This window comes from Sorex araneus, chromosome X (genome assembly GCF_027595985.1).
Source record: "Sorex araneus isolate mSorAra2 chromosome X, mSorAra2.pri, whole genome shotgun sequence".
Classification (NCBI taxonomy): Eukaryota; Metazoa; Chordata; class Mammalia; order Eulipotyphla; family Soricidae; genus Sorex; species Sorex araneus.
In genome coordinates, this window is record NC_073313.1 from 181,511,716 (window position 1) to 181,537,383 (window position 25,668).

The window sequence follows — 25,668 nt, forward strand, 5'->3', positions numbered from 1 at the left end:
TAATGGTAGAGTTTCATGCATACAGTGACCCAACTCCATACCCACTGGAGTGCCCACTTCTTTCCATTAATGCCCCAGAGACCCCTCTCATCTTTCATCTGTCCCCACTCAGGTGAGTCCAGTTCTGGCCATTCAACTTGCATTCACTCCACGTTCTGCCAGTAAGATTGTCTGGACAGGACACTCATCCTTTCTTGTGCCTCTGTTTTCTCTTTTCTAAGAGGAATAATCCTCACAGAAGGACCTCATGGAATTAGAGTTAGTTCATATCTAGGAAATGGGGAGGATAGCTGGTACCTAGGAATTATTCTATCAGCCAGGATTGCTGAAACCACTGACTACCACATAATTTACATCTGTTTCCTGATTGCTAGAAGATTTAGCTACAAAGAAAACACAATGTTTTGTTTTGTTTTGTTTTGCAGCAAAAAGTATGTCATTCCTTTGCAATGCAGCTGCCCTGTAGATTTTGAGTTTCAGATTAATCTGTTGAAAACTCATCAAGCTTTTACTGTTGAGCCCATATCAGGTAAGGCGAGTCAGTATTGCCCATTCCAATGACCTTAGAGTTCTTAGGTCAAAGAAGTGTTGAAGAGTAAATCTCATATTATAAAAGGGAACAAGTCACATTTTAATATGCCATTTATAAATGTGTAGCTATAACACCTTATCCATATCAGAAGTGATATAAATTGGAAATATACACCTGGGAATAAGGACACTTTGTGGATAATTTGTAGCCTGCAGAAAATTTATAATAGTGTCCAGGTATATTTTCTTGCAAAGTCAAGACTTAAAATCAATGGTTGATTTGATCTCATTTTCATTTTTGGCTATTTGTAATGTTTGGTATTACTTTCAAGTTTTGTTTGTTTGTTCATTTATTTTTGCTTTTTGGGCACACCCAACAATGCTCAGGGCTTACTTCTGACTCTGCACTCATGAATTACTCCTGGTGATGCTCAGGGGACCATATGGGATGCTGGGAATCAAACCCAGGTCGGCCTCGTGCAAGGCAACCACCCTATCGCTGTGCCATTGCTCCAGCCCCTATTTTCAAGTTTTTAACTCAATTTCAAATAAGATGACGTGGACAGTCTGTCTCTGCTTCATCCAAAGGGCACACATTCCAGTGCCACTAGATAGAAAATGGAACCTCCATCTAAAATGACCTCTGCTTCCTAGTGTCCCTCTTGATGTTTAATTTTGGGATATAACTATCTATACATGATGATCTGCGTTGATTGCTGAAATAATTTTGTTTTTTTTTATCCTTTACATACTTAATTTTTTTTAAATAATTTTGTTTTTTTAAGCTCTACTGAGATATACTTTACAAATAAAACTCTAGGACTGAGTTTCATCAAACTTTTTGTTCCTGTGGACTGACGCTAGTCCATAGAACAGCGGTTAAAAATTATCAGTCTGAGACATTTAAATCCAAACACAGGGCCAGAGAGGTAGTGCAGCAGGCGCAGCGAGTCTGACCTGGGTTTAGTCCCCGGCAACCCACAATGTCCCCCAAGCTCTGCCAGAAGTGATCCTTGAATGCAGAGCCAGGAGTAGGCCCTGAGCACCACTGGGTGTTGTCCCAAATCTCAAAATAAATAAATAAAATACAAACACAAGGATGTGGCATCTACTCCCATTACAAAAGGATGCCCCTGTCAAATTACATATTAGTCACCTCTCATTGCCACATTGTTGTGTTGAGGATGTTCGTAAACAAATTTGGATGATGCAAGAGAGTGTGACCCACTCTAGTAGAGACCTCTCCCTTTTTTCAGGGGGACAGGCTCCCAAAGCTGCCGAGGAGACACTGGGTCCCCCTGCAGTAATTCTTGTCTACTGGACCGGCGGTAGTTCAGTCCAAGGTCCTGAGAATGCGATGCTGCTCAGCCTGCAGTGCTGGTGAGACCCGAGCCACTCTGAAGTGCTGGGGGGTCTCCAGGGATGCATCCAGCAATGCTCAGGAGGCTGGGAGGGGGTCAGGTGGTGCCAGGAATCGAACCCAAGTCAGGTGCATGCCTAGCATGCCTTACTGCGGTGTTATTTCCCAGCCCCATAAATCTCTCTTTCCCCCCACTCTTCCAATCTTTATTTAAAAAAAATTTTTTTTATAGTCCAGGAGTCTCTTTATTTTTAAACAAACACCTCTCCTGCCATGAATTCACAGGGAGTGGGCTCCAGCAGCGCAGGCTCCTGTCCATAGTTCTTACAAAATGTGCTTCTCTGGGTGGAGCAGAGAACGGCCCAATCTCTAGGAAACATTTTACCACCCTTATTTTGTGACCTTGATTTTCTTCCCCATCTAGAGTCCACATGTAAGCGCTACCATGCAATATGTCTATTTCTCTGTCTGGCTTATTGCACTAAAAGTAATGACCTCCAGGGCTGTACTTGTTGCAAGTGGCAGGATTTCAGTCTTCTTTGAGGCTGAGTAATATTGCATCATGTACAGTAACATATTGTTTAGCAATGTCCATCACTGTGTCTACAGCACTGTTTTCAATTGGCTATGCCATATAATCTAGTTGTGAGGTAGGTCATACCATCTAGGTTTGTGTGGTTAAGATTTATGACGTCCACACAAGGTTAAAATCACCTAATGATGCATTTCTCAGAACACATTCCATTGCTAGGTGACTGTAGCACGATAGCACCGTAGCACCGTCGTCCTGTTGTTCATCAATTTGCTCGAGCGGGCACCAGTAATGTCTCCATTGTGAGACTTGTTGTTACTGTTTTTGGCATATCGAATATGCCACGGGTAGCTTGCCAGGCTCTGCCATGCAGGTGGGATACTCTCGGTAGCTTGCCAGGCTCTCTGAGAGGGATGGAGGGATCGAACCGGGTCAGCCTCGTTCAAGGCAAGTGCCCTACCCACTGTACTATCACTCCAGCCCCCCAAATCCATTAATCCCTGATGAACTCAGGTTGCTTTGAAACCTTGGGTGTTGTGAATAATGATGCAATAGACGTGAGGGTATAGGCATCTCTTCAAGAAAATGATTTGAGTTTCTTCTAGGAACATTCCCCAAAATGGAGTTTCTGGATCTATTGTAATTTTTTTATTTAAAAGAAATATTTTTTTGTTTTTGGGCCACACCTATTGGTACTCAAGTCTTGCTCCTGGCTTTGCACTCAGGGGTCACTCCTGTTGGGGCCAGGGGACCATATGAGGTGCTAGAGATAAAAACCATGTTGACTGAGTGCAAGGCAAGTGCCCTACCTACTGTACTATCTCTCCAACTCCCTCGATATATGGTAATTCAATGTTCAGTCTTTGGAGGAGACTTCATACTGTTTCCATAGGTACTGTACCAGATTGTATTACCAAAGGAAACGCAGGCTCCTCTCACTCTAGCTCTCTAGCACTTTTATGTTTACATTTATGTTTCAGGTTTATGTTTAAGATTTATCTCACTGTATATCTCACTGTGATTTTTATTTATATGTCTTTTTATGTGTCTCTGCTATTCATGATACCGAGCCCCCTTTCTCAGTATAGCTATTGGCCACCCGCATATTTTCTTTGGTCCTTGGTCTTTTTTTTTAATGGGACATTTCTGATTTTTTGCTATTGATTTGTTTGAGATTCTTGTATAATTTGGATACTAGTGCTTTATTAAATTTATGTGCTGAACCCATTGATCTCTTTCCAGTCCTCTGCAAACCTTTTGTGAGACTGGGTGTGTGCCTAAGTCCACTGGTCTCGTGGGCATGCTCTGGCGTTGGTTTCCCACTGTTAATCAACGCACCTTTGTCTCTAGTATCTTCAAAGCTATTGACTTGAGCAATGACTTTTCTTTTTTTTCTTTTTTTTTGCTTTTTGGATCACACCCGGCAATGCTCAGGGGTTACTCCTTGCTCAGCACTCAGGAATCATGACTGGCGGTACTTAGGGGACCATATGAGATGCCAGGTATCAAACTCGGGTCAGTCGCATGCAAGGCAAGTGCCCTACCCACTGTACTCTCGCTGAAATCCTGAGCAATGACTTAATCACCTGCAATAAAACACATTGTCTGCATGGCCCACGAATGGGTAACACGGGCCATTTTGGTTCATGGGTTTCCCTGACTTACCAGGTGTCTAGAAACTCAAATAAGCCTCACTTGTCGGGTGTGACTCCTAGACCTTCTGATTGGATAGTCAGGGATAATTTGGGGGGATCAGTACATTTTCATTACATTCATTTTCTAGTTTGGATCCAGGTAAGCTAATAATACTGGACTAACTTTACATACTTAGCTTGTATGTTTGTAGATTCTGTTTCTGACACATCTTTGCAAACGGATTGTCTAAAAACTTGTGGTGACATTCATAGTCTAAAATGCTATAAAGCAACCTCTCTAGGAGGTAGATCATCTGCATAATTTATCCATGCCTTCCAAGCATTGTGTGCTCAGGCTTATCAGTGAAAGTAAGTTGACTTCCATTTAGAGGCTGGGAATCTGACACGGTCCTCTCAACATTCACTCAACTACCATTTACCCACAGGGAAGCCCTTAAGGTGCAAGTGAAAGTGCATGGGAGCTGACAGCTGTGAGGTGTGTAGATAATGCCCAGAGTTTCCTGAGACTGGAGAAAGGGAAGAAAGGATTTTGTGACTTTCCTTCCATAGCTGAGAGGAAATCAGAAGCTATTAAAACATCAAGGACGCTCTGTTAATAATTTTGGGAAAGTCAGCAATGCACAACTTTAGATAAAATCTAACTAGCATTGGAAACCAGTCAAATGCCATCCGCAAATACTTGAACTTTTTTACTTTGGGCCCCTTTGAGATCCTGGACACTGGCATGGTGTCTCATACAAGCCAGAAGAATGCATCCACTTCATACAAATGGTGAACTAGAGCAGAAAACGGCTAATTAAGCAGTTGTTCCTGGGGGATATCACCCAGTTTATGTTTAAGGTTTTAATAGCCTTTTTCTAAGATATGAGATATGTCAGCCATTTACCAAGAATTTTTCACTTCACATTTTCCTCCAAAAGACAAATTCCTTGCAGCTTTGCATTTATTTGAGGGAATCTTAGATGTCTCCCCTTGCTGAGGGTCCAGACCATCGTTTGGTTGACCAGGGTGACCCACCTCTCAGGCAGCACATCCTGGCAGAAAAGAATCCCCTTCCTCTAGATGAGCACTGGAACCAAACACACACTCCACCTGTCCCCTGAGTCCCGGGAGTCTTAGGGCAATGGCCCGTTTGGTTTGTGCTCCAGATTGAACCCTCCCAGTCTGGCTGTACCTGCACTGTCCCCACCCCATCACCTATCCATTCAGGTGTGAAAAGGCGAGTGTTTTAGGCACATATTTGGGACCTGAATGTCAAAAGGACTGTGATTGAGGAGACATCCATGGCCCGCAGTTATAAGGCAGCATCTTTAGTCACATCCTTTATCACTTGATGCCCCTCCGAGCACCCCCCCCCGCCCCTACTCAAGATCCCTGATTGTTATCCCACAATAAGCTTCGCCTGTGGAATCTAGATGCCTTTGGCATCCACGGGCAAAGCTATTCCTTCCAGGGTCACCAGTAGTACAGGGATCAAGGCGCTTGCCTTGCATGCAGATAACCCAAATTCAATCCTTGTCACCATGTATGGTTTCCTGAGCACTGCAGGCTGTGGCCAAAACACTAAAACTAAGTGAAACTATTCCTTGCAGACAGGAACAAGAATAGATCAGTTTGCCCCATTGTTCCTCTCCTGCTCATCTTACCTGCAGCAAGATGAACCAGAAGAACCCCAACTGAAGCCTGAAATAAAGGATGGGGTAAAGCCCTATATTATAATATTACAATTTTTTGCGTACACACATACCCATGACAAAGTTTAATTTATGAAACAGGCACATCAAAAGCTTAACAGCTACAAATAATAATAAAATGGAATGATTAAACAATATACCATGATTAAAAAATTATGTAAAAATGCTTCCTGTGTCAAAAAATTGTCTTGTACGGAGTATTTGAAGACCCTGGTTGTCTCAGGTAACTGAAAGTCAGAAACTGCAGACACAGAAGGAAGCCTGCCACGGGCAGAGCTGACCAGCACACTGAGGAAATCAGGAGAAGGCAGATGTATGTTTCCACTTGCTTGGTCAGTGATGTTTCATCTTCACTGTTTCATCTTCACTTCAGGCACACCTGAAGATGTTTCATCTTCAGGTGTGCCAGGGACCAGTTCCAGTGAGTGGGTCTGAGTCAGGGGTGCCACAAGGATTAAGAAATAAGACAAACATCACAGACTCTCAAAGATATGATCACTTAACCTTTGATAAAGTAGCAAGAAACGTAAAGTGGAACAAGGAAAGCCTCTTCAACAAGTGGTGCTGGGAAAACTGGACAGCTACCCCCCCCCCAAAAAAAGAACTCTGACCTCTGTCTAATGCCAGGCACAAAAGCCTAATCAAAGTGGATTAAAGACCTCGATATCAGACCTGAATCCATAAGGTACATGGAGGAAAATGTAGGCAGAACCCTCCATGACATTGGAGATAAAAGCATCTTTAAAGATGAAACATCACTGACCAAACAAGTGGAAACATACATAAACAAATGGAACTACATTGAATTAAGAAGCTTCTACACCTCAGAAGAAACAGTGACCAAAGTACAGAGAAAGTCCATGGAATGGGAAAGAATATTTGCCTAATATCTATCTGATAAGGGGTTAATATCCAGGATATACGAGACACTAGTAGAATTGTACAAGAAAAAAACCCCAACCCCATCAAAAAACGGAGAGAAGAAATGAACAGAAGCTTCCTTAAAAAAAGAAATACAAATGGCCAAAAGGCACATGAGAAAATGCTCTATATCACTAATAATCAGGGAGATGCAAATCAAAACAATAATGAGATATCATCTCACACCACGGAGCCTGGCATACATCAAAAAGAACAAGAACAACCAGTGCTGGCACAGATGTGGGGAGAAAGGGACTCTCTTTCCTTGTTAGTGAGAATGCTGAGTGGTCCAGCCTTTTTGGAAAATAATATGGGCATTCCTTAAAAACTAAAAATTGAGCTTCCATATGATCCAGCAATACCACTTCTGAGAATACATCCCAAGGGTACAAAAAAGCATGGTAAAAATGACATCTGCACCTGTATATTCATTGCAGCACTGTTCACAATAGCCAGAACCTGGAAACAACCTCAGTGTCCAAGAACAGATGACTGGTTAAAGAAAGTTTGGTACATCTACACAAAGAAATATTATACAGATATTAGGAGAGATAAAGTCATGAAATTTGCTTATAAGTGGATAGTAATGGAGAGTATCATGCTGAGTGAAATGAGTCAGAAAGACAGGGACAGACATAGAATAACTGCACTCACTTGTGGAATATAAAATAACATAATATGAGACTGACACCCAAAGACAGTAGACACCAGGGCCAGGAAGATTGCTCCACAGTTGGAAGCCTGCCTCATGAGCTAGGGGAGAAGGCAGCTGGAATAGAGAAGGAATCACTAAGTTAATGATGGTTGGAAAGATGGTTCAGGATGGGAGATAGTGCTAAAAGTAGATAAAGGATCAAACATGATAGCCTCTCAGCATCTGTATTGCAAGCCATAATGCCCAAAAGTAGAGAGAGATTATGGGGAAAATTGTTTGCCATAGAGTCAGGGGGAGAGCTGGGACGGGGGGGTACTGGGGAGACTGGTGGTGGAAAATGTGCACTGGTGGAGGGATGGGTGTTCGATCATTGTATGACTGAAACTCAAACATGAAAGCTTTGTAACTGTATCTCATGGTGATTCAATAAAACATAAAATAAAATAAGAAAAAAAGAAAGAAGATAAGACAGACATAACAGAAAAGCATGGGGTTTGGGGCTCACAGCTTCATCTACCGAAAGCCCTGATTCTCCAGCATGGTCTTTATTCATTGAAGAGCAAGGGTAATCATTTACAAACATCCATTTACATGTGCTAACTTAACCAGGCTAAGCTAACGCAAATCAACAGAAACTCTGTGACTCACCGGGCAGAAGGGCTGCGTGACTGAGGGGAGTCTCTAAAGTGAGTTTATCACTAAAGAATCTTCTCTGAGAGAAGTAACAGATGAGAGCCATTATAGGACCCCCACCAAAGGGCTTTTCCAGGAGATAAAATTCCCGTAGACCACTTATCCAGCCCCTCTCCTGAGTCTAACTAATCTTTTGTTTTTTAATTTCTAATGACAACTTCTTTAGTTTATAATTAAATCACTGTGAGATACACAGTTACAAAGTTGTTCATGACTATGTTTCAGTCACACAATGTTCCAATACCCATACCTTCACCAGAGTACATTTCCCATCACCAATGTCCCCAGTTTCTCTCCCGCCACCCCACTCCGCCCCCCACCCCCCCACCCCTAACCATCCCCTGCCTGCCTTTATGGCAGGTATTTTCCCTCTTACTCTCTCTCTACATTGGGGCACTATAGTTTGCAATACAGATACTAAGAGGCCGCCATGTTTGGTTCTTTACCCACTTTCAGCACACATCTCCCATCAAGAGCAATCCCTCCAAGCGTCATTGTCATAGTGGTCCCTTCTCCATCCCAACTGCCCTCTCCACCCCCAGCACTTGAGGCAGCTTCCAACTGTGGACCAATTCTCCTGGTCCTTATTTCTACTGATTTTGGGTGTTAGTTTCATTCTATGTTATTTTATATTCCATAAATAAGTGTAGTCTTTTTCTATGTCTGTCACTCTCCTTCTGATGACTGATTAAAGAAACTATATTTAAATCAGACTTGTCCAAACCAGCAGTTAGGATCAACTTCAGTGCCCTCTGGTCACTAAGAGCATTAAGCTATGGTGGCATGTCCTATGGCATACTGCTCAGCTATAAAAATAAGAGACAAATCCTGTCCTTCATCCTTAAAATTGTTTCCAATATTACATTCTCTTCTTGATGCTCATTTTTGGGTCTGGGGATGACTAGGTTTTGTTTGTTTGTTTGCCTTTATTTTATTTTATTTTTTGCCTTTTGGGTCACACCTGGTGATACTCAGGAGTTGCTCCTGGCTTTGCACTCAGAAATTACTCCTGGTGGTGCTCAGGGGACCATGTGGGATGCTGGGAATTAAACCTGGGTTGGTAGCGTGCAAGGCAAACGCCCTACCCACTGTACTATCACTCCAACCCCACCTTTAGTTTATTTTTAAGTTTAATTCTCTCTCTGCTTTACCACCTTCCCTCCCTGTGATTTTTGATACTACCCCAAGTTTTAAGATCGTGATCTAAAGTTGGCTCCAGATGAAGTAGGACTGAAGTCATATCACAACATTATGATTTGGGTTTTTTTTTCAATGAAATAGGAATTTGAGTGGCACCCTGCTTGCTTTTTAAAACATTATACATATTCTCCTTCCTCCCACCATCAGTTTTGGCCAAGCAGTACACTGTGAGTGCCCAGCACACCTTTTATAGCTGTTAACATTTACAATAAGCCTCCATCAAGTTCTGTGTGCAAGCTGTGTTAACTGGCATCCCTGTTAATGGAAAAAGCAGTGCACTTGGTTGCCTTGGCTACACTTCCAGTGTGTTTTATTTATTAGGTCTGGACTAGGCACACTTAAAATAAATCATCCAGGTCAGGGCAAACATTAATCCTTGCTCCAGAGCTTGTTCTGATTATTTTAAGTTAATGAGCTGAAACAGAAGCAATTGAATATTCTTAGTCTAAAGCCCCCTCAGTGAACTGTGGGTCAAACAGGTCTATTTTCTTACCAAGTGGGTGGTCAAGGTATTCAGCTCCAGCACATCACAAAGTTCCTATTTCGTTGGTGTTCGGTTGATGTAAATAGAATTGAGCTCTGCTGCTTACTCTTCTCTGCTCTAAGATCACTCAGTGGATCTCAAGAAATGGATGAAAACTTGTTTCTCAAGCACTATGTTATGATGATAAAAGAGCTTTGAGGCCTAGAATCTTCCCTAATGACTTAGAATCTATCTAGTTGGGAGACTTAGAAACTTGGAATGGAGCAATTCAGATAGTCCCTGAGTGCTGAAGGGTTGACAGCAGTTTAGGAGGGTGAAGGAGTAGGAGAACATTTTATGTATCATGGAGGTTGATGGAGGCTTTGAAGTCTGTGTTCATTCACTTGTTCAAACTATCTTTATTGAGCTGGGAACACACTAGTGAGCAGGCCCCAGCTTTTATTAAACTAATTGGCATATATGGATTTTAAAAACTAGGATTACTCTTTAAGGAACTAGAAAAAGAAGAAATTTCAAAGCCAAAAGTCAGTCGATGGAAAAAAATTATAAAGGAAAGCAGAAATTAACCAGACAAATACAAAATACCATTGTCAAGTAGACAATCCAAAAGATCAATGAAATCGAGTACAGATTCTTTAAAAAGAGGGGTAAAAGAAAACACAAAGTCAGAAATGAGAGAGAAGACAGAAAATACCACAGAAGTGTATTCACAAATTACACAAGCAAGAAAAAGCAGGCAAATTCTTAGAAATATGTAAAATTCCAAGAATTAATCAAGGAAAAAGCAGAACAATGAAAGAGACCCATAGAAGTAACAAAATTGAAACATTAATCAAAAAACTCTCCAAAAACAAAGCCTAGGCTAGGTGGATTTTATGGTGAGGCTTAAAAAGGGAAAAAAGAAGAAGAAGAAGAAGTAATACCTATTCTTTTCAAACTCTTCAATAAAATACAATTTTTCCAAACATTTTATGAAGTCACTATTACCTTGATTGTAAAACTAGACAAGGACATCACACACACAAGTATGAGTCCAGTATCCTGATGACCATTGTTAAAATCCCTGTCAATAGCATTTTTTTCTTTTGCTTTTTGGGTCACACCTGATAATGCTTAGGGGTTACTCCTGGCTTATGCACTCAGGAATTACTCCTTGTGGTACTCAGGGGGCCATATGGGATGGTGGGAATCAAACCCAGGTCAGCCTCGTGCAAGGCAAATGCCCTACCCGCTGTACTATCACTCCAACCCCAAGTCAATAGCATTCTTAAAGAAATAAAACAAAAATACTAGTGAAACTTATTTGGTACTGCCCCCAAAGACCTCAAAAATTAAGTACTCCTGTTAAAATTAGAAGACGCAAAACTTTGTTTCTTTGTTTGTTTTCGACCACACCCAGTGGTGCTTAGGGACTGCTCTCTGCTCTGCACTCAGGTATCACTCCTGGAAGGCTGGGGGTGGGGGGTAATGTGATTGCCAGGAGTCAAACCTGGTTGGCCACATGCAAGGCAAGCATTCCACCCACTATCTCTCAGGCCAGACCCAGAACTTTTGACATCTGAAAGGTATCACAATTCTTCAATGTTTCAACTCCATTGGCAAAGAGAGCAAGCAAAAATAAATGGCACTACAAACTAAAAAACGTCTGCACCACCAAAGAAGTGCTCAGTAAGTACTAGGAAGGCTGAGTCACAGTCCATGGGCTTGAGCGCAGAGAACAAGGGAAAGTAGCCCATGATTCAGAAGAGGGTATAGATGCAAGGCCAAGTCTTGACAAGAGAACAAACAGGCTTTTGTGGGGACAGTGGCCAGGCTAGAGGCACAGGGATGGGAAGAGTCCTCTAGATAGCAAATCTAAGAGCCGTCAGTGGAAATGAGAAGAGAGAGAGAGAGAGAGAGAGAGAGAGAGAGAGAGAGAGAGAGAGAGACCGAGAAATGAGAACTAGTTCTCCCATTTGGTACACTGATCCTCTCTCCCTCTCAATGTGAGAGACAAATTACCAAGAGAATAATAGTCTGTCCTAAAGATTTGCAAGGAGAAAGCAAAATTGTACAAAAAAATAGTGAACTATATTATCTTGATAATAGCACAGCAAAAAAATTTTTTTTCAGATGCAAATTTTTAATTTCCTTTTTAGCTTTTGGGTATACCTGGCAGTGCTCAAATCTTACCCTTGGCTCTGCATTTGGGATTAATCCTGGTGGGCTTGGGGGGACTGTATGGAGTGCCACAGATTGAACTCATGTTGGCCACATGGGAGGCTTTACTCACTGTATTATCTCTCCAGCTCTTGGATGCAAACTTTTATCTGTATTCCTAGCATTTCTTTGTTGCTTATAACATTAATATTGACATCTGGAAATCAGCTTAAAGTTTACAGTCCTGGGAATCCATCTCTGATTCAGTATTACTTACTGATACGTGTATATTTGCCTACCTGACACAATCAAATAATTACTATAAAGCATTAATGTAGTGATGGTAAATAAGATTACTGTAAAAACTCAGAAACAGTTTCATGTGTATTTAGTGAAAAGACTATAAAGATAATAAAAATACTGTGGTTATCATAGAAAGAATGTATTGTGGTGTATGAATGCACACGAGTGCACGTGTGTGTGTGTGTGTGTGTGTGTGAGAGAGAGAGAGAGAGAGAGAGAGAGAGAGAGAGAGAGAGAGAGAGTGCGTGCACACATGTGCATGTGCATGCCTTTGATGGGATTAGCAAGAAGTGAAAGTGTTGTGTCTTCTCATTTCTTCCTTCTCAGGAATTATTCCAGCTAGCGGGAAGATTAAGGTGACTGTTACATTTAAACCTTTTCAATACGGAACGGCACAGATGAGAATGCAGCTCTGGATTTCACAGTTCAACTCTCAACCATACGAATGTGTCTTCACTGGAACCTGCTATCCCAACATGGCGCTACGGTGTGACTGCTTTGGAATGATATTGTTTGTTCTTAAAACCTTCCCAAAAGCCAGTGTCTATCTTTCTTCCAGTCTGCTTTTCTTTCTTGTCATAAATAGAATGCCATAAAAAATGAAATTGTAAGCTTCATAAAATGCACTCTAAAATAGAATAGCAGTGCACAGAATGCCTCTACGTCTGTAGCAATAGTTGTTTCTTACTGCCAAAATGGGAGATGACTGAAAGAAGTTTTGAGGGATAGATTTTTTTCACTGGTCTTTATGAATTTACATAGATGTATAAAACTCTATTAAATTTTTTAAGTTTTTCTCTAGGTTTATGATTACACAGTGCCTGCTGTAAGCAGTGACTATTGCAATGTCCCATGGGGAAATGGGTCAAACCCTGGGAAGACAACAAAGGGACAGAATGTCATGGTCAGTAAGTCATTTTGACATAAGACAGAAATGGAAAGATGCCACATGGGAGTTGTTTTAGTTTTTTTTCTCTGTGAGAATGTGTGTGCATGTGTGCACCACTAGGATGGAGTAGATCTCAAAATTAGCTTATTATTTTTCTTCCTTCCTTCCTTCCTTCCTTCCTTCCTTCCTTCCTTCCTTCCTTCCTTCCTTCCTTCCTTCCTTCCTTCCTTCCTTCCTTCCTTCCTTCCTTTCTTCCTTCCTTCCTCTCTCCCTCCCTCCCTCCTTCCCTCTCTTTCTTTCTTTTCTCTTTTTATTTCTTTTTTTGTTTTTGTTTTGTGGACACATATAGCAGTTTTAGGGCTTACCCCTGGTTCTGTGCTCAGGAATCATTCCTGGAAAGGCTCCAGGCACCATATGGGGTGAAGAGAAAAAACCTGACTGGCCCTGTGCTACAGAAATGCCCTACCCTCTAAACTATCTCTCCAGCCCTAGCCTGAGTACTTTTTTTAAATTAAATTTCTACTCTGTGTCAGATATGATGGGTACTAGCATTACATATATTAATAAAATACTGTTCTTTTTAATTTTTAATTGAATCACCATGAGAGTCAAAGCTACCATCACAAAGTTATTTATGATTGGGCTTCAGCCATACAATGTTTCAACACCCATCCCTCCACCAGTGTACATTTCCCATCACCAGTGTCCCCAGTTTCCCACCCACCCTCCCACAGCCCACCTCACTCCCCACTCCCACCCCACCCCCATCTGCCTCTGTGGCAGGCATCTTTCTTCTTGCACTCTCTCTCTCTCTCTCTCTCTCTCTCTCTCTCTCGTGCATTATGGGTGGCAACTTTGGGTTGTGTACGTGACTGCTGCTTTCAGAGTTATAAGGAGGTGAGAGGAAGTAGCCCATCCTGAGAGAGCCTGGAAACTTTAGTCACAAAAACCGCATATACAGATTTTCAGCAGATCAGTATCTTGATGAGGTTAAGCCAGGGGCATGGCAGTAATTTTGGATTGTGGGAGCAATGAGCTACTTTCTTAAAGATCTTGCTCTAAACAGTGGGTACAATCATTCAGTTTCTAGGAAAATAAGTCAGTGAAAGTATTGTTATTTTATTTTGTGTAGAAAATTGTGCTATTGAAAATCAATAACCTAGCAATGTATGTGACTAGGCCATGAGAGTTTTCTCCAGCATGTCAAGTTGTACCACTTGGTATATCATTTGAGACTGTAAGAAGAAACAGCCCTTGGTAATATACTGACTAAATATATTTATATGTGTACATATAATGTGTGTGTATATATATATACATATATATGTACTTCAGTTTGCTGATACTACATATGTTGACATGCACTATTTTAGCGGGTCTAAGTTTTAGCACACAGATTAATTTTTAGTTTAGATTTAAAAGTTTAGTCATGGGATATTATCATGGAACCTAAAAACCTGAAACCTTGACTTGCCCAATTACAGACTAATTTAGTATATCTTTCAAATAATAGGCCAGAAGAATTTGAAAAACTAAATGCTCTTTCTAAGAAAGTTGATGTTCCTCCAGAAAAGAGAATGCCACGTGTATATTTTCCCCAACCTTTACCTACAGTAAAGCCTGCCAAGCTTAAGGTAAAGTGGACATTATGATAAACACATTGGAGAAAACAGCAAGAAAACAAAATAATTTTCTCTCCTTATTTGGTCTCAGGAAATTGAGTATAAGGATTTGAGATTTCCTGTAGATTTATCAAATCCATTTGCCGTGGCAACCGTTTTGAACCAAGAGCCAGGAAAACTGAAGGTTAAACACTTAAGAGAAGGTAAGCAACTTGATTCATCATAAATCAGGCCCTGGAAGAATAGGATAAAAAATTGTCATTGCTGGGGGAGGCAGAACCTGCCCTGCCTCCTGCCCAAATGAGACCCCAAGCGGTTGCCCATGGACAGCTCCTCCGCTCCTGAACAGCCATGATCCCAGCGCCACAGAAACCAATCTCGGAATGCAGCGGCTGCTGGCAGAAATACCTCTGGACTTAATACCAGAATTCCAAATCTGAGCGGCCGCTTCACGACCGTGCAACATCATATGCTCTTTGTTACCAACAATAGAAAACGTACAATCTAATGATGTCATTCCGACAGGTCTGACTGTTGGGGGTAAAACACCAAATAATGATAGTGAGTTTCCTGTCAAAAATTGAATATAGTCAAAGTAAGGAAAGAGTAAAGTGATAATCATCTGCCACACAGGCAGAGGGCGAGTGGGAGGGGGTATGCTGGGGTTATTGGTGGTGGAACATGTGCACTGGTGAAGGGATGGGTGTTTGAGCATAGTATGACTGAGACTGGATCCTAAAAGCCCTGTAACTGTTCTCACGGTAACTCAATTAAAAAAAAAATTATCATTGCATTTGCTACTTATGAACCACAGCAAAGCCCAGTTAGATGACTGTACTTTGTTATTTGAAATGGTGTATTTTGCTGTGATTTCCCGGACAGCCTTTGTTTGTGCTTGCCCTCAGTGATGGACCTAGGTGATGATATTTCAAAGACAAGACAGATGAAGGAAGCACTCTTTGAACAGAAGGTCAGACAGCACATTAAAGAACAGCAGGAAAATCAAGTGAAGTGGTAAGTGTTGGGCAGTGACACCTAGTGACAGCCCCATGTTTATAGTTCAGTTTAAGTTGCCTGGTTGTGCTGGGAGACAAAATGGAAGTATTAACTATGTGCGCCCTTTGGAGAATTTGGTCATCTTCCTTCCACTGGAGCTTCTGTTTTTCTCCAGTGGCCTTTCTGTCAGGAATATATCCATGTGGCCAAGCTACACCCCTTCCCTAAACGTGACCAGCGAGATCTGTGCACAAACACGGTTCCCTGCTGGCCACTGCTGCCATCACCTACCTTGTTCCAGGCGCCTCAAATCTCGGCCTTCCACGCATCCCCTATGCCTTCTGGAGAGCTCAGGGGAGCGGGACAGAGTGGGGTGGCTCCTGATGAGCACTCTAAAACCTCAGGTATAAGACTTCTGACTTGCGCTCCTTCAGTTAACTCTTTCTTTTTTATTTTTAAAATTTTATTTATTTATTTATTTATTTATTTTTATTTTTTAAATTTTATATGGTGGTTTACAATATGTGATTACAGTTAATATTCAAACACCAATCCCACTACCATTATATCTTCCCACCACCCAATTTGGGATATTTCCATCCCAGGCCCCAGTACCTGTCCCAAAGCACAACTGAAATAATATATTTTATATTTTCTGTTTTGGAAAACCGTCTTATGATGTATCACACCCAGAAACATTTGGGCAACGGCCTTAAGCATGGCCGTGATTGGGTTCTGGAGGTTTTCGGCTGCCGGGGCTGGCTGGGTTCCTTGGGGTGGGGAGGGCTCTCACCCGAACCCCTCTGGGCACCCTGAGTGAAACAACCTGACGCAGAGTCCAGTGGCATGGCTATGGCGGGCATCATGTTTCTCCCTTCTGAGAAAAAAAAAAAGCCATGTGACCTGGATGGTGGCCAATGAGGAGATTATCTGGCACTGGCAGGAGGTGGCTTATGGGCGTGACCCCTGAGTCACTGGAGACTGGGGGGAAATGGGCATAGGATCTCCTCTCCCAGTCCCGTTTGATCCCAGAGTCCGGGGTCACAAAGTTCCACATTACCTGGGTTTTGTCAGACTTTCCTCCTTCAGTTAGCACTTGAGTAGGTTAACAAAGGGACTGCTGGGAAGGTGCGGGAGAAGTTGCCTTGTCCAGGCCCCAGTATTCCCAAATGGGGGCAGAACAGGCTCCAGTTCCAGGGTCTGCTCAGGTGGTCTCAACCCTCTGTACTGCTGACACGGGAAGTCACGCCATCTGAATCTTGTTGATATTCTTTCAGTTTCCTTTGAGGTCTCTCCAGGCACTCTGGCCTCAGTTGAATGAGAAAGTTGTGCCAAGTAACTGGACTGTGGTGGAAGGGTGTGGGCATCTCCTAAGCGGAGCCCAGGGGCCCTCACTCCTCTCCTGTCAGTTCTCAGCTAACAGGCTGGCATTAGTGGGAGGAGCCAAGGATACAGCACTGACCCAACACTGCTCAGGGACCAGCAGGGCTGCCCTGGTGGTGTGGGGATCAAACTTATGCCAAATGTGTGCCTTAACTTCTCTATAATCATTCTGGTCCCGAGAAGGTCATTTTTTGTGTGGTTTTTATTTGTTTGGGCCACACCCAGCAGTATTCAGGAGTTACTCTTGACTGCTCTCAGGAATTACTCCTGGCATTGCTTGGGGGACTCTATAGAACCTGGGATTGAACCCCGGGTTGGCTGCATGCAAGGTGAGCGTCTTACCCACTGTACTCTCTGACCCCTGGAAGATCACTGTATCACTGTATCACTATAATCCCGTTGTTCATCAATTTACTTGAGTGGGCACCACCAGTAACGTCTCCATTTGTCCCAGCCCTGAGATTTTAGCAACTTCTCCTTACTCGTCTTTCCCAACAATTGGAGGCTCTTTCAGGGTCAGGGGAATGAGACCTGTTATTGTTACCATATTTGCCATATCGAATATGCCACGGGGAGCTTGCCAGGCTCTTATGTGTGGGTGGGATACTCTTGGTAGCTTGTCGGGCTCTCTTTGAGGGATGGAGAACGTATATCAGAGAATACAAGCAAGTATGTTAAAACCAAACTTATGTGTGCTGCTTTAGGCACATCAGTGGGCTAGATTTTAAAAAGATTCTTAAAAAATTTTTAAAGATTTTAAAAGATTTTTTAAAAATGCATTCTGAGATATTTTTAAAAATCTTATTTTTTTAAAGATAAATTGTTTAAATCTGTTCCTATCATCCACGTCTACAGATATGGATGGAGTTGAGAAAGTCATCTTTCTGGCATAGTTTTAACCCAATTAAAATGAAATTAATTGGGCTTTTTAATAAAAGGGCTTTATTTAATTAAAAGGGCTTTTTAATAACCAATGCAGCCCATGTCAAAGAGCTCAACTCCACCATTTCACAAATGTTTTCTGCAGACACCAAACTGCAAATAATTTTAGGTACCCCAGTGTCCAGGCTAAAACTCTGGGGTTTTCTCGAAATGGGGGTGGGCAGCCTCCCACCACCCCCATATTTCTGGAAGCCCTGGAAGCCAATCTCACCCCCCCACACACACATACACAGCCTCCACCACGTCAACTCATTGTCCAGATCATAGATCCTGACGCCTCTGGACCACACGGCTGCATATTCAGCTGTGCAACACCTCCTAACTCCTCAGTACTGAAAGTCCAGAGAGAGCACACCAAATTAGAGGGGGAAGTAACACAGAAGCCGAACAAGTCAGCAAACAGAAATAATAACACAAAAGGTTCAGCTGCAACAAACAGCTTGATAAATTCTTAGACAAGGACTTAACAACCTGGTGATCAGCTGTAATAATTTTCACATAAAAATTGAATTTTTTATAATACTGACTTTAATATTGGATTTTGTTATCTAATCAGTTTCAACTCTAGAATTGCCTCAAAAGTTATGGCTTTGGTCTACATAATTTTTTAATTTAAATTTTAAAAATAAAAGGGCCATTGTTGAACTGTTCCAATTGGAATGCTTAAGCTGTGAGCACATTCAGTGGGCTGTGGTTACAGTAATTACAAGCCTGTGAAAGTCAAATTGACAAAACTGAATATAAATAAACTGGAACCGAATATAAACCAGGACAACCTACTGCACTAGTTCTTTACTCTTTGGGGTTCTGCTGCTGCTGCTGTTGTTACAAGAGTTGCCAAGTGGTAAATCTGTAGTAAAAATTAATTAATTAATTAATAAAAAGTAAAAATCACTGCATTCACACACACAGTTCAAACCTGCTAGTTGCATCCCTCTACACTTGCTATTAGCCTGTTGTTGACATTATGATGCCACATAGACTTGTTCTTCCTCCCTGCAAACACACACACACACACACACACACACACACACACACACATACACACACATGGGCACCAGTGTATACTGGGAACACACATGCTCCCATTGAAAGGAAGTTGCTGATGTCATGAAGCTTCACACCTAAAGACTAGAGCATGTAATTCCCAAGAACAAGGACATTATTCAACGATACCATAGGCCCCTCCAGGAGATTTAATACTGAGAAACTATTAAATCCTTAGTTGTCTTATTTTTCAGTTGCGAAGACATTCTATTTTAAAATTACTATGCTATTCCAATTCTACAAGTTATGTTTTTTGTTTATCATGTCTGTTGTTTCCTTCTTAGGCAGGTGCACATTGGTAGAGATTTTATGTCTCTGAAATCACGTAAGGAAGTTACTGATGAATGGCAGAAAGCAAGCAACAAATACAAGGTCAGTATTACCTAATTTCAGATCATTTGTTTCACTGAATGTTTTCAGATCCATGTCACATGCAAGATGCTGCAGGAGAAGAGAGAAAGATTGTAAAATATTGGAAGGACAGGAGGCTGATGACCCTAAGTCAAGTCTGGCTGGCCCCAAGAGACCTGCAGTGGCTGTTGTGGGGACTGAGAAGCCAGGGAGGACGTTAGAGACCCTGGCAACACAGAGGTCAGAGGGAAGGAAGGAATAACTCAAATTGGGGCTGGGATTCTCAGCATAAGGTGTCCTGGTCCTGTGATCTGCAGAGCATGAAAGGAATCAAAATTCAAAGACAGGGGCTGGAGTGATCGAACAGTGGGTAGCACGTTTGCCTTGCACGCGGCTGACCCAGGTTCAATTCCCAGCATCCCATATGATCCCCTGAGCACTGCCAAGAGTAATTCCTGAGTGCAGAGCCGGGAGTAACCCCTGTGCATCGCTGGGTGTGACCCCCCCCAAAATAAAAAGCAGCCCAGGGCACCTCTGGGTGTGGCCCCCAGACAAAAAACAAACAAAAATAGCAGAAAGAAAGAAAGATAGAAAGAAAGAAGGAAGGAAGGAAGGAAGGAAGGAAGGAAGGAAGGAAGGAAGGAAGGAAGGAAGGAAGGAAGGAAGGAAGGAAGGAAAGAAAGAAGGGAAAGGAAAAGAAAAGGAAAGAAAAGAAAAAAGAAGAGGGGAGGGGAGGGGAGGGGAGGGGAGGGGAGGAGAGAAGAGAAAAGAAGAAGAGAAAAGAAGAGAAAAGAAGAGAAGAGAGAAAAAGAATCACCCTGGGATGGGCCAGTTTGATCCCTGGTACCCCATATGGCTCCCTGAAACCTGCCAGGAGTGACCCCAGAGCACAGAACCAGGAGTGACCTGAGCACCCTGGTTGTTTGTATGGTCCAAACACCAAAAGAGAAAAAAAAAACAAACATCAGCCCTGGACTGTGAGCTGTTTTCCACACTTGTTGCCACTGGCAACAACTTCCAGAAGGGAATGGAGGGGTCAGAGCAGGGTGGGAGACAGAGATTGTCTCAGATAGGAATAGACTTCTCTGTAGCACTGTAGCACTGTTGTCCCATTGTTCATTGATTTGCTTGAGAGGGCACCAGTAACGTCTCCATTGTGAGACTTGTTGTTACTGTTTTTGGCATATCGAATACGCCACGGGGAGCTTGCCAGTCTATGCCATGCGGGCGGGATACTCTCAGTAGCTTGCTGGGCTCTCCGGGAGGGACAGAGGAATTGAACCCAGGTCAGCTGCATGCAAGGCACTACCCACTGTGCTATCACTCCAGCCCCTATGGAATATTTTTTCTTTTTTAAATTATTTTTGCTTTCATCACACCTGGCTGTACTCAGAACTTACTCCTAGTTCTGCACTTAGGGATCACTCCTGGTTGCCTCGGGGGACCATACGCTGTGCTAGGAATCCAGCCCAGGTCATCCACGTGTCTTACTCACTATACTATCTCTCTGGCCCAGGAGTATTTTTTCCTTCTCCACTTTGAAGTTTATATCAGGAAATTGAATGAACTTATCTCTGTCTCTGTTTCTCTGTCTGTCTCTGTCTCTCTGTCTCTGTCTGCCTCTCTCTCTCTCTCTCTCTCTCTCTCTCTCTCTCTCTCTCTCTCTCTCCCTCTCTTTAAATGAGAGACAAAAGAATGTAAAGCCATCACATATTGCCCAATATTAGCATTTAGGAAAGGTACCTGGTATGTCAGATTTGATTTCATTGTTCTCCTTCCCTCCCTTGTGTTTGCTGCAGTGCTCAGGAATTGAACATGCACTTGGCTGATTTTTGTTTTTTTCTCTTTTGCTGTTTGGACCACACAAACAACTAGAGTACTCAGGTTATCCTGGTTCTGTACTCAGGGATCACTCCTGGCAGGTTTCATGGAGCCCCTCATCCTTGGTGTTCCCCGGGGTCACCCTCTTTCATGGGGCTGCTCACAACATGCTTACAAGAATGCTCATACACGCATTCTTGGAGCTCCTGAGGTCACACCCTTTGCCGTGTGCTGGGAGGTCCAGACAGCAGGGCTGCTGTGACTGTGCTTGAGGCTGTCCCTGTTGCCTTCGTCCCCGTGCCAGCTCCATGCGTGGGTTTGACCAATTGCTTAGGGGGACTTTAAGAGAGAAATAAAGTCGCATACATTTGTATTTCATTGTGAGTTGTGTGAAATCCCCAGCTGGATCGAGGAGATCCTGTTTTGAAGGAGGAGTTTCAGCGCATCAAGACAGAGATTAACAAGCACCGGGTGGTTCATGATATCGGAAAGGTGGGTAAGTTGCCAGTATTTGGAATCTCACCATTGGCAGTTCTTTGTGGGTCTTTGTTTTTTTTTTTTAATTTTATTTTCATAAGGTTGTTCACATTCATTGATGACATTCAATATTTCAACACCAATCCCACCACCATTACACCTTCCCACCACCATTATTTTGAAAGTTTCCATGCCGTGAAGCGCTGCCCAGGCCTGGTTCCTCCTTTCCTGGCCTCTTTTCTCCATGCCTCGGCCTCCTTTTCAGCTTCCCTTCATTCTCCTAGGTCCTGTCTGCAGGGACTCTGCTGCTGGCCCCCTCCCCTCGGTGGGAATAAGGCAGAGCCAGGGTGGCATTTGGTGACTCTGCCACGGACCTGAGGTGGAGAGATGCCCTCTCTGCCTTGGCCCCTTGGTATAGCTCCTCTCCCCGCAGTTCCTCTGTCCTGTCATCATGTCAGGAAAGGTCCGATCTGTCATAGCTCCTTTCTTTCCCTTCTGTTGATGTTGTCACTGCTGCTGGAGCCCTGTAGGGTGGCGGGGTGTCCCACCCTTGTGGTTCTGGGGATTACACTGGGTCATATGAGGTGGTGCTAGACTCCAGACCTCTGAGTCATGTGGCAGGCAGGTGGGTGGCAGAGGAGGGGCAATTTTTGGAATGAAAAGTTTCTCCCAGTTTCCCCACCTTTTGTCAATGCCCCGATTTTCCAGGCTTGCTGCTTCTCAGCTATTTCTGCTTCTCCCGCACATTCAGTCTGGCTGCACAATCTCGCCCCAGCTCTTCTTCCACAGTGAACACCTGAATCCACCCTTCATATCTGCCCTCAGTGCATTTGCTGATAAACTGACTCATAGATCAGACCCTCCTTCCTCTCTGCAGGCGCCTGCCCTCCCTCTGCCCCCTGGCCACCTAATCCCATAGCCCTGTCCCTTCCCCTCCTCCCCCTGCCTCCCACCTCCAGCAGGAGGTAATTTGAACAAGTTCCCTTCTGACATCAATCATATCATCTGTATTACTTCCCTGTCCTAAGAAATTCCAAGCATGGGTTTCTAGCTGCCCCTTCCTTTAGAGACCCGTGTGCACCCGTGCCCACCACAAGCAGGCCCAGTGATGTGCAGGGGTTGGTGGAACAAAGGAGCTCCCCTCCACTTCAGAGGAACCCCAAACACACACACACACACACACACACACACACACACACACACACACACACACACACACCATGGTCGGTTTCTCTTACCAGACAACAAATGCCTTAAAATCCAGAATCCCATCTTTTTTAAATTAATTTTTATTATTATTTTTTGATGAATCACCGTGGGGTACAGTTACAGACTTACAAACTTTTGTGCTTACGTTTCAGTCATACAATGATCGAGCACCCATCTCTTCACCAGTGCCCATTCTCCACCACCAATAATCACGGTATCCCCCCCCCTCCACCCCACCCCACCTCTGTGGCAGGGCATTCCCTTTTTGCTGTCTCTCCTTCTGGGTGTTGTGGTTTGCAATAGAGGTATTGAATTGCCATCATTCGGTCTGTAGCCTACTTTCAGCACGCATCTCCCCTCCCTAGCGGGCCCTCCAGGCACCTCGGATCCTATCTTCTTCCTCTTTCCATCCCCAGTCCATGAAGTAACCCTTGTCCTACTCTGTATGCTAATTCATACTCCTTAATGATAGAGTGAGTCATTTAAGACCAAATCTAAAAAAGTTTCATTATGTGCCTATGCCCAGAGTAAAACATCATCATCTAAGATGTCTCTGTGTCATTATGTTCACAGAAAACGCAAGAATTTCATCCCAGTTTTGATCCTCTCCTTAATAATACTTGGGTCAACCGATTCAGGGCACAAAGACGTTTTCAACAAGCAGCACGCAAGGTAAGTCTCCCTACAGCAGGAAAAAATTGGAATTTGCTTCATCATTGCACAAGGGAATTGAACAAGAAGGGGCTTGGGGGCTTTTTTTTTTTTTTACAACCATTTATTGAGATGTACTTTCACATCCCATAAAACTCACCCTTGTAAAGTGCGCTGCTCGGTTTTTAGTCGTGTTTGCTGTAATACAGCCATCACCGCTACCTACTTTTAGAACGTTTTTATCACCACGAAATGAAACCCTTTCCATTAGCAGTCCTTCTCCATGACCACTCCGCTGCTTTCTGTCTCTGTGGATTTGCCCCTTCTGGAGATTTACATTTCCTAGCAATGGGATCAGACCCAGACACCTCCCTGTGTCACTGGCATCTTTTGTGGGACATCCCTGTGGTTGTACAAGTCAGAACTTCATCCCTTCTTATGGCTAAGCACTGCTCCCTTGCCTGCACAAGACTACATACATGCCTTGTCATCAGCTGAGACATGTTGTCTTGCCCTGATGGGGCTTAGTAGCTTCATGGAACCTTCTGTACAAGTTCATGGACATGCTTTCCATTCTCGGCATCTGTCCTCAGGAGTAGAGCTGCTGGCTCCTAGAACAAATCTGTGTGAGGGCTAGCACTTGGGAATTCCCCAGGGATCTTGTCTCTAGCAACCAGGCCCTTCGAGTGGTGTCTTCTCCCTGCCAGTGCCCCTTCAAATTACGCCAGCCTCCCACGCAGCACTTTTGCAGCCTGCAGAGGCCTACTGTGAGTGCGTCAAATGAAGACTTCTATTTTTTTTAATTAAAAAAATTTTTTGAGTCCTTGTGAGATACAGAATTACAAAGCTGATCATGGTCGGGTTTCAATCACACATTGTTCTAACACCCATCCCTCCACCAGTGTACATTGCCCACCACCAATACCCCCAGGTTCTCTCCCATCACCCTTCCCCCAGCCTGTCTTTATGGCAGGCACTTTCCTTCTTTCTCTCTCTCAGGTACTGAGAGGTTATCCTGTTTGTTCCTATACCTGTTTCAACACACAGTTCTTGGCCAGAGTGACCATTCCCAACTATCTTTGTCATGGTGGTCCCTTCTCTAGACCAGCTGCCTAAATGAAGACTTCTTAGAGTCTCATGCTGATGCAGCGCGTGTAAGGGAGCCCCTGAGAACTCTGCAGCTGCGCCCTCCCCTCTGTGTTGTCCAGTCCCTTCTCCCATACACATCAGCTCCTTTCCCGTTATAGCTATAAATGCTCACGCTCCAACCGAGACACCATTCCATCTCTGCTCCTTCTGTCCACCCCTGTCCCTTGGACCAATTCAGCTCTCCATCCCCTCAAGGATCTGTCCCTTGAAGCTTAAATACCTGGCAATCTCCGTGTGTCTTAGGCTGCCCTTGGAACTCTTGACTCTGCCACCAGGGCATGGCTCTCCCCAGGGGCAGAGCCCCAAGGTTGGGGAGAGCAGTGGTCAAGCCTTAGGTGCTGGAGCCAGCTCGCCTGCATTCAGGTCTCGGTGTTATTTCCTGGGTGCGTTCTGGTCTCAGATAATTTCTGTGCCATCGTTGTCACACAGGGAACCGAGGCTACCAATGAGGTGGTTGTGAAAATCGATGAAGGAGTAGGGATCAGAGGTTCCCACAGGTTATCACATCCAAGCAGTGGCTTACTGGGCTGGTGACAATTGGCCAGAGAGACCAGGCTCACGACAGCAATCACCTGCCTTCTCACCCATCTCCAAGGCCAGACACAGCCGCTGTTCTTGCTGTGCCAGTGTCTGGGCGTTTTCTGTGTAGTGCAGATCTTGGGGGCTCTCAGCAGGAACTGGGTGCTGGAAAGAGGCACGGGGCAGCCATGCTGTGGGGTGCGGAGGGAGCACAGATGCTGACCAGGGAGAGACACAACATCCCGGATCTTGGCGGGTAGGCCTGGCACAAATGGGACCACTGAGGCCCTTATGCAGCACACCCTCCTGTGTGGAGAGGGAGTAACATGAGCCCTCTCTGAGTGACGGCTCTGGCTTCCCCACCGTACACTCTCCTGTGTGACCATTTCCCCAGCCTGATGTATTAGGTATCCCCAGATCACTCTCTGTCCCTCATCTCTTGTGG

The 25,668-nt window shown here is 43.7% G+C and overlaps 1 protein-coding gene across 1 annotated transcript in view; it reads left to right on the top strand.

The window, feature by feature from the left end:
- CFAP221 (cilia and flagella associated protein 221) overlaps positions 1-25,668 on the top strand; it is an 89,599-nt gene that overhangs the window by 26,342 nt on the left and 37,589 nt on the right. The window contains exons 7-14 of the mRNA XM_055122322.1: positions 426-529; positions 12,495-12,654; positions 14,570-14,690; positions 14,770-14,881; positions 15,584-15,692; positions 19,331-19,418; positions 21,621-21,710; positions 23,478-23,576. Coding sequence (XP_054978297.1) covers positions 426-529; positions 12,495-12,654; positions 14,570-14,690; positions 14,770-14,881; positions 15,584-15,692; positions 19,331-19,418; positions 21,621-21,710; positions 23,478-23,576 — 883 coding nt within the window. The remainder of the gene's footprint in view (positions 1-425; positions 530-12,494; positions 12,655-14,569; positions 14,691-14,769; positions 14,882-15,583; positions 15,693-19,330; positions 19,419-21,620; positions 21,711-23,477; positions 23,577-25,668) is intronic.